Source organism: Talpa europaea (genome assembly GCF_964194135.1).
Source record: "Talpa europaea genome assembly, chromosome: 1".
In the NCBI taxonomy this organism is placed as follows: Eukaryota; Metazoa; Chordata; class Mammalia; order Eulipotyphla; family Talpidae; genus Talpa; species Talpa europaea.
In genome coordinates, this window is record NC_140073.1 from 84,600,221 (window position 1) to 84,612,279 (window position 12,059).

The 12,059-nt window shown below is 35.7% G+C and overlaps 1 protein-coding gene across 1 annotated transcript in view; it reads right to left on the reverse strand.

Annotated features, from left to right (window-relative positions):
* Positions 1-12,059, reverse strand: part of LRP1B (LDL receptor related protein 1B) — a gene marked incomplete at its 3' end in the record, with an annotated part of 1,731,654 nt that overhangs the window by 612,299 nt on the left and 1,107,296 nt on the right. The window contains exons 19-20 of the mRNA XM_084254814.1: positions 7,239-7,319; positions 5,199-5,366 (exon numbers count right to left, since the gene is read on the reverse strand). Coding sequence (XP_084110940.1) covers positions 5,199-5,366; positions 7,239-7,319 — 249 coding nt within the window. The remainder of the gene's footprint in view (positions 1-5,198; positions 5,367-7,238; positions 7,320-12,059) is intronic.

The following is a 12,059-nucleotide window of genomic DNA, read 5'->3' on the forward strand; positions in this document are numbered from 1 at the left end:
GCAGGAGAATATGAGCACGCATATTAATGTAGTGTTATACATTTAATGGTCTAGTGGATTTCGGAATTTGTCAAAGTTTTTTATAATTAATCAAAATTGAAGGTCAAGTCACATTTAATTTTAAATTTCTTTTAATCTGCAATGGATGTAAATAAAGGTTATACAAGCTTATTCACTTAATCCAGTAGGGAGTAAATATTTCCTTTTTAGATAAACCGATTGCATTAAAAAAACAATGAATACAAATAAGGGTCAGATTCTTAAAAGCAAATTCCAAATATTTGAGGAATAGTTAAGTTGCATTTAGATAAATTACAAAAATTAGGGGAAAAATCTATTGCAGAAAAAAAAATTCTATCCTCTTCTCTACCAATTCATCTTGACATTATTTGTGTTCAACTTTTACAAAAAAATTCTGAATGGAAATTAACCAGAGGAACAACTATTTAAAGATACTGAGCAATTTTACATGCTCACTTTAGAGATGCCTATTTCTTGGGTAAAATATAGTTGAGATTATTCACAAAAGGAGTATAAAAATGAAAACTTATACAATTCAAATGAATGAAACTGTCAACCATGAGATAATATTAATTCTATACAATAGGTGTTTTATGTCTATGACGTTTGTCCAGATTCTACTTTTTTTATTTCTTCTTAATTTTTTTGTTCACCATTATGGCCACAGAGTTTGAAACTTGTAAGGAAAGACGGCAATCTCATTTTAACTTTAATCTTGATGCCCTTACAAGTAAAACTCTTTTTTTTTAATGTTAGTATATATTTTTTAATTAATTTATTTATTTATACATGCACTGGGTACAGTCAGAAGCACGGGAGGGTGAGAGAATTCACCAGAGCCAGAGCAGGGAGCAGAACAGGCAGAAGGACCGAAGTACACTGCCGAGGGGAGCAGCGAGCGGCAGGGGAGGTCTGCGCGCCATGTGGGACCCTCCTCTGGTGGCCGGGGAGCAGCTGGGGATCGAACCAGCGCTGCAGAGGCTGCGGGCAGCTTCGCAACCCAGCGCTCAAGCGCTGCGCCGCCGGAGAGGTCCTGTAAAACTATCTTTTCATAAAACCTTTATAGGGTTTCCCCTGGTGGAGCAGCGGTTGAGCGCTGGGCTGCAAAACTGCCAGCAGCCTCTGCAGCGCCCACCGGGGAGGGTCCCACATGATGGGGCGCAGATCTCTCATGCCACCCACTGCTCCTCTCAGCAGTGTACTCAGGTCCTTCTGCCTATTCTGTTCCCCGCTCTGGCTCTGGTGAATTCTCTCACGCTCCCGCACTTCTGACTGTACCCAGTGCTTGTATAAATAAATCTGTTTTTTGTTTTTTTGTTTTTTTTTTTAAAAAAAAAAAAAAACCTTTATATGTTCAGTCCTGAGACTCTCAAGGAATTTCCCTCCTACCAAATACCAAATACTTTGAGGATCCAGCCTCACTTACTTCTCCACTTGGTAAAAAACTATTCACCTAGTAGCTTTACAAAAGTATAACCACAAAAATGTATAGCAATTAAGGCATTGGGACCAAAAAGGACCCAGTGCTAAATTAATGATAAACAGGACTGAAACCAAGGAAAGCAATCACACACTCAAACCCCATGTGGGATAGAGAGAAAATCACACCTCTGGCATATACCCCAGCTCTTGTATGCATAAATAAATAAATCTTAAAAAACGCACACAGAGAAAAAAACAGCAGTTTCTGTAGTTACTATTTTTTTTTTTTTTTGTCTAGCGAGGGAATTTGGAAATAAAAGAACAACACAGCATCAAGATGGAAGGAAATTGGCAGACATTAGTCTATATAGACGGAGACCGTCCATTTCACTTTTCCCATAATTTAATCATATTGATATTTAAAAAAAATCATCACTATAGTATTCTTTTTTGAAAGTGGCTTCAGAGAGAATATGAATTAATCTTAAAATCAAGAATTTTCTGAAATGGAAATTATATCAATGTGTTGAGGTTTGAGTTCTTGGATTCACCTGCAGCTTTATCATAAAAAGTTAATTCAAGAGTCTTTCTGCCATTTTGAAAACAATTTGAGTGGAGAGAAGTCATACCATATGTTCTGCTTACCCAGGCAGTGTAAAGCAAAGTGCTGAACAATTATATGGTGGATTTGATCAGTTTTGACAGTCAGTCTGGAAACTTAAGCCAAAATTCCCTGGTTATTCTACCACAGCAGGTTTTGGGACTGAATTATGTGACTAATTGTATCAAATTTCTACTTTACCTTGGCAGTGGCCTCACAAATCCTGCATGTGCAAAATGACTCTCCTGATCAACCTTAACAATTCTCTTTGTCATGGCTATGTTGCAGCTTCTGTATCACATACCATACAGTCAATATGCATAAAAATGTCTAAATGCCCTTCTAAATACTCTGGATTGTCTTGAAACAAAATCAGTTCAAAATATTACTTATCCTCAATTCTAGCACTTTACATTCACCAACCACATTATTAGACAGGAATCATTGTGCATTTATAATCTAACAAATATAAATTAGTTGAGAAGGTTCTTATTATTTGCTTGAAATAAGACCAAGAATCATGAAGATTATCTGGATCATCACCATAGTCATATAAAAAATGCATGATATTGACAGTATATATTTTACACTAATGTATTAGTGAAACTATACATTAGTGAAACTAAGGTGCTCTAAATAGGAAGGCCATTATCAACAAATGGCCACTGCTTTTCTCTAATTTAACCCCAAAATTTTATCTAGAGAGCCAACAGGGGAGTGTACAACTCACTTGGGATACTCATGAGGCTAAACTAATCTTGACAAAACTTCTTAACGTACAATGATTATATAACTTAGAGATAAACACAATAGGAAGGGGCAGGGTATCACATCTGATAGGAAAGGAAATTAAATTTGGGGCAATTTATCTTTCACAGCATATTATGGAGCAATGCCAACAGGCCACAGATGCACATTTCCCGAGGAGCCTAAAAAGACATCTGTGGGGTAGGGGAAAAGGCAGTTTATATTCAAAGTGTAATTTAGTAACAAAATTTAAACTATGCCCAGATGAATATTCTAAATATACAAAAAAAAAATCTTTTGTACACATTTTCTTTGTCCCCATCATATCAATTATAAACTAAATGTCTAGCTCATATACAGTGGTGAGTCAGAAAAGGACACAAAAATGAGATAGATCAAGAGAAGAATGGGGTAAATATATACTTGAAGCTACTGCATAATAGAAAATAGAAAATAATAAATAGTAGTTTTATCTATAATTCATTATTCTCTTGATTTTGAGGCAAAATAAAATTCAAATATGTTAAATCTTATGTTAAACCTTATGATATATTAAAAAAATTAGTTTCTACTCCTTTTTTCGTTTTCTTATAATATCTATTATGTCCATTACTAGGGAAAGACATGAATGATGTCAAGACCAGTGAACATTAAATTGTTTCACTGCCTCATGGTTCACATATGATTGCTTAGCTATAATTTGCATCATCAGTATCACTCTCGTGGCCCAAGTCTTGAAAGGAGTAAAACCAAAATCAAATAACATGTCTTTTAATAAATCACTTACATAATTTACAAAAAAGTCAGGATCTAGTATAATGTAGACAATTTCAAGTGCCACTTTTTACAATATTTAGAGCTGAGGAGGAGGGAAGGAGAGATGGAGGGAGAACGAGAGGTGAGTGGAGAGAGAGAGAGAGAGAGAGAGTGAAGACAGGCAATAGGAGTCTGTGTCAGAGAAAACTCATTAGAAACTCCAATTTTACAGGTTGTAGAAGACAATTATACTACCTTGGACCACACTTTGAAAATTATTTCTTATGATCATACAGTAGATGATTGCCCTCTATCCCTGTTCTATCTTATTAAATAAATCACTTTATCTTAGTCTGTTTTTATGATAGATATCTGAACCTGAACAGGGATCACATTTTTTTTTTCATCTTTTTATCTACTTGAGTTCAAGCATAGTGCCTAGCACATAAAAAAATCCTTTACATATGAATTAAATTTTAAAAAATGGATAAAAAAAATCTTTACATTTCCTATTCAGAAAGAAAACTTCTACTTAACAATGTTACTGATTGTATTGATGTTGACTGGTAAGTGATTTCATCTGTGATATTTGCAAAAAGATTTCTTATTAATGTGTTCTATGACTGATCAAATTTTGTAAAGTAACCCATTAAATGACAGTCTCAGACTCCCATAGATATACTGAAACCCATGGTCTTGAATTCCTTTCTTTCTTAGTTTTCAGAAAGCCAAACTGTTGGAATATATTGCCATTTAATAGGCAATTCATTTAAATTAAAAAAAAATGGCATGGAAATGCAAAAAAAGTCATACCTTTTCTGCTCTTCTTAGAGGGGAGGTGAGGATTTATGGCTTGATTATTTAGAATAGGAGGGGAGGGCCTCCCTGATGCCACAAGGGGTTAAGTCTCGCACCATAAATCTATCTGCAGTTGATCAACACATTGCTCAAAAGACCTCTCCAGGCTGGCCCACTGCTCTCCTCAGCAGTGTATTTCAGCCAGTACACCTGTTCTGTTCCCCACTCTGTTTCTGGTGAATCCTCTCATCCCACATTCCCGCCTCACCTCTGGCCTACACCCCAGCTCTCGTATACATAAGTAAATAAAATAAATCTTAAAAAAAAAAAAAAGCAAGGTATTAAGCACAGCACTATGAAGCTCTCTGCAGCCTCTGCAGCACGAGTTTGATCCCCAGCTGACCAGGGAGCAACCCACATGACACAGCAGACCTCTCCTGCCTCACCCTGCTCCCCTCAGCAGTGTATTTCAGTAGATCTGCCCGATCTGTTCCCCACTCTGTCTTTGGTGAATCCTCTTACCATTCGCACCTCTGGCCTGTACCCCAGCTCTTATATGCATATATAAGTAAATATTTAAAAAAATAGAATAGATGGGGATTAAAGTACTAGTAAATAAAATAAAACAAATAAAGCAAAACCTAAAGAAGAAGGCATAATATGAGGTGTTATTATGTTGAAAATCAGAGAAAGGAGTGAAAATAATGATATCAACAAATTATTTTACACAATTCCATGTACATATACTTGATCTGATGAGCAATTTATTTTTACTCTGAAATTCACTCTGAACTACTCAAAATATTATATGTCCATTCAAAATGAGATTTCATAATTTCATAAAGTTACTAACCTTCTTTGGTACAATTGATTTGGATTTCATCACTAAAGTCTCCACAGTCATTGTCACCATCACAGGCCCAGTGACCTGGGATACATCTGCCACTGGCACATCTGAACTGATTGTCAAAGCAAGAGTGAACACAGCCAACTTCATCACTCCCATCACCACAGTCATCATCTGGAAAGAAACATCAATATGAAAGTATTAAAAACTAATCCAGGGGGTCCTCCTGGTGGCGCAAGGGTTAAGACACAACCTATGAAACAATTTGCTGCCAAAGCAACAGGAGTTCGATTCCCGGCAGGCCAGGGAGCTACCCACATGGTGCAGCAGACCTCTCCTGTCTCACCCGCTGCTCCTCCCAGCAGTGCATTTCAGTTAGTCTGCCTGTTTTGTTCCCCACTGGGTCCCTGGTGAATACTCTCATCCCCCACACCTCTGGCCTGTACCCCAGCTCTTGTATGCATAATAAATAAATATTAAAAAAAAAACTAATCCAGGATGAAAATTTTTCTCATTAAATATCTAACATCTCTGTTGGTATACAGTTTTCCTTTATTATTGAAATAGGAATTACCCATCTATGATCAACATTCCCCACGAGTAGCAGGAACATTATTTTAATTTTTATACTGATTCACTTATAATTTAGTATCAACTACTAACCTGAGAGAAAAACATCCTTGACTTTGGATTTTGAGGCTTAATTTCTATTTCATTCAGAAATGACTAACTGCTGATTAAACAAATCTATTTAGCATGAAATAATTACAAAATGAGAGGACAATGGTTATTGTAGGAATTTCAAGAGGTGATATAGCTTCTGTTATAATTAATATGCAAAATTATTATTTGGTTCTTCAATCTTTCTTGCCCCATGTTCATAGCTAAATCTTTTTTTTTTTTTTTTTTAAGGGTACAGTCAGAAGCACGGGAGGGTGAGAGAATTCACCAGAGCCAGAGCGGGGAGCAGAAAAGGCAGACTGATGAAGCACACTGCTGAAGGGATCAGTGGGCACAGCAGCGGCAGGAGAGGTCTATGAGCCATGTGTGACCCTCACCAGCAGCCAGGGATGGAATCGACACTGCAGAGGCTGCAGGAAGCTTCGCAAACCAGCGCTCAACTGCTGCACCACAGGGGAGGCCCCATAGCTATATCTTTAATTCAGTTAATCCTTTCCCATTTTTCAATATGAGGATCCATTATATTTTCCCACTGCCAGCTAAGTGTGTACATCAAGTTTTTAACATAATTTTATTCATTCAATATTGTATTTTATAACATTGATGAGCAAAAAGAAATAACATGTGATGAATGAAGGTAACCACATTATTCAAGATCCTGCTTTTGTTACTTGCCCTTTCATTTAAAAAGGTAGTTTCCAAGAACCTACTAACATTATGTGTAACTATTTTCACTCTGGGCAACAGTTGTCCATCATTGTTATAAATTATATGTAGTCTTAACTCACAAATATTTCAGGAAAGAGGTGAGAGCAAAGTAAAATTATCAAAGTTTAAATTGAAATCAATGGCTGAGAATTCATCAATTTACATATAATTGATTTACCTGTATTTAGAATAATTTAGCAATTATCAATTGAAATCATAATTATTACAATTATCATAATCATAAATTATAATTGCACATCATACATGAAAATTAAGGTGACAGAGTTGAGAAGATCTTGGTAATAACATAATAATTTATAAACTACCCCATTCTGAGATTACAAAACATTTCACAAAAGTACTTTGTGGAACCTGAATAGTCTAGGTCATTTCCTCAACTGTCCTTTTTATATTTGTGGACTTGAACTCTGTCCTGCATAATATCTTGAATATTATCAATCATATCCCTAGGCAACAGATATTGAGTGGCCTATCATTAATGCTAATCCAAAATGATGTGCCAACTGCCTTCTCATCACTTGTCTTGACCATTTCACTTGGCTTTGCAAACTTCTCTCATAAACTGCATCTGAAAGAGGAGAAGCAGCACAGGCTCCCAATCAAATCAGTGCAGTACAGTGCACATTTGGTACTTGCCAGAATCACAGTGCCATTTGCTGCTAATGCATCTTCCACTTTTGCATATAAATTGAGTCAGTGGTTCACACGTTGGGAATTCTGTGAAAGATATAAACAATAGGAAAGATATTACTGACAGTTATTGTACTTGACTTAAGTTCTATTATATTTCAGCTGTGAATGTGATCAGAACTCCTACCCTGTCCTCCACAAATGGCACAGAGGAAACATTAGATGAAAAAATAGAGAGATTAAGTTCCTGAAGACCAAGGGTGCACATACAGAAGGTCTCTGATTGATAATGGTTTAAATTACTTTTTTTTTTTTTTTTTACTTTGCAATTGTGGGGAAGTGATAAGCATCCAGTAGGAACCATACTTTAAATTTTGAATTAGGTCATTCTGGCTTCCACTTTCAGTAGAATATTCAATAAATACATGAGGCAATAAACACTACTATACAATAAGCTTTGTATTAGATAATTTTGCTAAACTTGAGAATAAATTAAATGGTAAGAGCATATTTAAGGTTGTGGTGCCTGGTAGGGTAGATGTATTAAATGCATTTTGAATTATGGCATCTTCAATTTATGATGAGATTGTCAGCTGCACTTTTAGTATTTTTTTTTAAATGAGTACTCCCAGTGATTGAAAGCAAAGGGAAATGATTTGTTTAAGGAGTATTTTGTTTCATTATAGTATAAGAAAAATGCATTGATACCAATAATCTGAACCAAGGGAATCAACCACCTCTTAGTGAATAATACCTGCATGGAACTCTATACTCAGGTGTTGCAATGTAATATGCATAAACTTGACAAGGGAAAGTCTTTTTCTGAACATAGAAAGTCAAACTTGGAAAGTTAGCTCTACATTTCCCTCTAAAAGATGCCAACATCACAAGTTCAAAGTAAAAAACAGCAAATGCAACTCAGTAAGATAAGATTAGTTGGTACCATACAATTGTAAGGATTTTGAAAAGTGAATTTAGTTTCAAAAACTTCCTGAAAATCAGCAACAGCAGAGAACCAGATGTCAAATGAAATTTTAATCAATTAAAACAGAAGATTTGCTTCCTTAACCTTACGTAACTAGAATATTAGGCAATAGGGTAAAAAATTAGTCTGGAAAAAACAAACAAACAAACAAAAAAAGATAACTAGCCAATTTAAAGGATTAAAAAAAACAAATATCATATGATCAATAGATGCAGAGAAAGCATTTGACAAGATTAAGTTTCCATTAGTGATAAGATCTTTTAGGAAAACTGGTATAAAAGAAAAAAAAAATAACACAATTATGGTCATATATGCCAAAACCACAGCTAGAATCATACTCAAAGGTGAGAAACTAGTTCATACCAAAATAATCAGAAACAGAAATATGAGGATGTGTAGAAAAAGAAACTCACATATACTATTGGGAATGTAGACTGGTTCAGCTCTTATGGAAAAAAAATATGGATTTTCTCAAAATATTAAAAAAAATAGATATAGCTTATGATCCAGCAGTTCACTTCCTAGGTATCTATTTGAAGAAGGCAAAAACAGTAATTCAAACCGGATATATGCACTCCTATTTCATTCCACCACAATCTACAATAATCAAGTTATGGAAGCAACCTAAGTGCCCAAGGACCAATGAGTCCCAAGGATTAAGAAGATGCTATCTGTGCACACAATGGAATGCAACTCATCTATAACAAAGATGAACTCTTGCCTTTTGCAACGACATGGATGGGACTTAAAGGGATTATGCTAATGATAAATAGTCAGAAGGAGAAAGGCAAATACTGGATGATTTCACTCAAGCATGAGATATAGAAAAACAAAACAAAACAAAAAAAAAAAACAGACAAAACTAAACCAAAGCAAATCTACAAATATGACCACAGTATTGAGGTTACTAGCTGGAAAGGTAGGGTGTATAGGAACAAAGTGGGGAAGGGCCTATGGTCTATGTTAAAGAGCTGTGATGTTTTAATGATAAGTATTATGTGGTGACATATTTCTGAGGAAGCATAAACCTATTAAACTAAATCATATACAGTTATTCCAATGTTACAATGAAAATATGAATTGAAAAATAAAAACAGAGCCTCCCCTGGTGGTGCAGGCGGTTGAGCGCCGTGCTGTGAAGCTGTCCGCAGCCTCTGCAGCGCCGGTTCGATCCTGGCCATCCCGCTAGGGTCCCACATGGTGCAGAAGACCTCTCCTGTCTCGCTCACTGCTCCCCTCAGCAGTGTATTTCAGTCAGTCTGCCTGTTCTGTACCCCACTCTGTCTCTGGTGAATCCTCTCACCCTCCCGTGCATCTGGCCTGCACCCCAGTTCTTGTAGAAATAAGTAAATCTTTTTTTTAAAGATATAATTTTTTTTTTTTGAAGATTTATTTATTTGTTTATTTATAAAAGCACTGGGTACAGTCAGAAGCGCGGGAGGGTGAGAGAATTCACCAGAGCCAGAGCGGGGAACAGAACAGGCAGAACGACAAAGCACACTGCTAAGGGGATCAGCAGGCGGCAGGAGAGGTCTGCGCGCCACATGGGACCCTCGCCTGGCGGCAGGGGATGGAACTGGCGCTGCAGAGGCTGCAGGCAGCCTTGCAACCCAGCGCTCAACCGCTGCACCACTGGGGAAACCCTACATAAAAAAAAAAACAAAAACAAAAAAACAAAAAAAAGTGAAATGATTTGACAGCTTCCTCCAAAAAATGGACTAAGGAAATGGAAGCTCATAAAAGTTAAACTTGCCTACAGTTATATATAACCTTAATGAATAAAGTTTTTTGGAATGCAGTTGATCGGACTATATCCATCACACTATACCATGTCGATGTCTTATCTTCTATAAACTAACCATCCATGAATGTATCTAAACTGTTACTTTACACTACCCATATTTTTAGTGTACTTTAAGCTTAAGAGTTAACTATTTTTTAGAAATTATTTTATTAAGTAATGTAGAATTTCTTTCTATTAGAGATATTTCTCTAAATAGTTTTACAATTATAACATTGGGTTAATGATTTTTTTTTTCACACTGAACACTTTTTATAAGGTCGTAAAGTTGGAAATTTCAGTCATTCAGAATTTGTGATCTTATCTTTAAATTCTATCACACTATCAATTTTTCATTTATTTTTATGGGAAATCACACCAAAATTCACCTAAACATTTCTGTCACACTCCATAAGACCTATCCTTGATAATTTCTTTTGAAGAGTTGAGGACTTTACAACATACTCCAGGTGGTAGTTCCATTTGAAAGTAGGTCACAGAGCATTTTATTAGTACCTTCATCTATGAAGCACAATGGTGATGAAATGTTTAGGAAACAATAATTTAAGTGACGTGGTTTTAACTCCTTTAATATGGTTTGTATTTTTCCCTGAAAACTATGATATTTAAGCTGAAAGTCCACAGTAAGTGGTAAACAGTTGATTTATGGGATTAATAGTAGTATGTGAGCAAATTACTTTTGTTTGAAAGTATCAAAAACATATATATTACCGATAAGGGTTATTTTAAATTAGAATTAAAAGCTAGAATATGAGTCCTCACACTTAAAAATGATGAAGCCAGTCAATACTACAGACTGTAAGAATTATCCCTAGTAGCTGAGCTGGAAAAATAACCTCAGCCAGGGTGACCAGCAGTGCTATCTAGTAAACAGATTCCAAGTGAGAGTCATCTATTGTTATTGGCAACTTGCTCAGATCTCAAGAGATAAATGGATATTATTTAATAAATACCAACTAGGAAAAGTGGTGATCTCAAGTCAGATCTAGTTGATAAGATATTCTTGATTACCTGCCTTTTTACTCCCTAAAAATAATTTAAGTGAGTTTACCTATAAGTATGGCTATCTGAGGTATTTTTTGAATGGATATTTTCTCAAATGGAACAAATCTTTATTAAATTTCATTGTTACCAAATAAATTTTACAATAAATAAACATTTTCAAAACCCAAAAATAAATATGTGATTAGAGTCTAAATATGATTCAAAAACAGATGTAATCTGCAGCAACATAGATGGAACAAAATCAGATGAAGAAAGACAAATTTCATTCATTTGGAATACAGAAAATCAAAACAAAGGGTCAGACAAAACCAAACCAATATCAAACCTGAGAAATCTGACCAAAGTTCTGAGGCTACCAGAGTGGTTAAGAAGATGGAGAGCAAATGAGGGGGCCGAAAGAACAGTGGTGAGAGCCTCCCTCATGGCACACATGGTTAAGACATAAAGGGTGAAGTTATTTGCAGCCAACTCTGCATGAGTGCGATCGCCAGCCAGGGAGCTACCAACATGGCACAGCAGACCTCTCCCACTGCTCCCCTCAGCAGTGTATTTCAGTCTCTGCCTGTTCTGTTCCCCACTCTGTCTCTGGTGAATCCTCCCACCCCCCACACCGCTGGCCTGTACCCCAATTCTTGTATGCATAAATAAATAAATCTTAAAAAAAAAAAAAAGAACTGTGGTGAAACAGGTTTCTTGGCAGTGCACGTGGTCTGGTAATAAACATCTAAAGAGGTATGATACTCTAACTCTGAATCCTATACAGTGTTATGAACTAATGTTACTTCAATTAAAAAAAAAAAAGAAAAAAAGACAGAAGTAAAACAGGAGATTATTGATACATGGTGATAAAATATTATATCAAAGAAATACATGCGACAACTCAACTAATATTCTGACATACAAGTGGAAGTACTACAAAAAAAGTGAAAATGCTTAAGGAATAATTTAATCAATACTTCTAAGAGTTTTATTTTGTTACCTAAAAAGAGAATGAAAACTTATGGTTATGTTTCAAGAATCAAGATTAATATCAAAA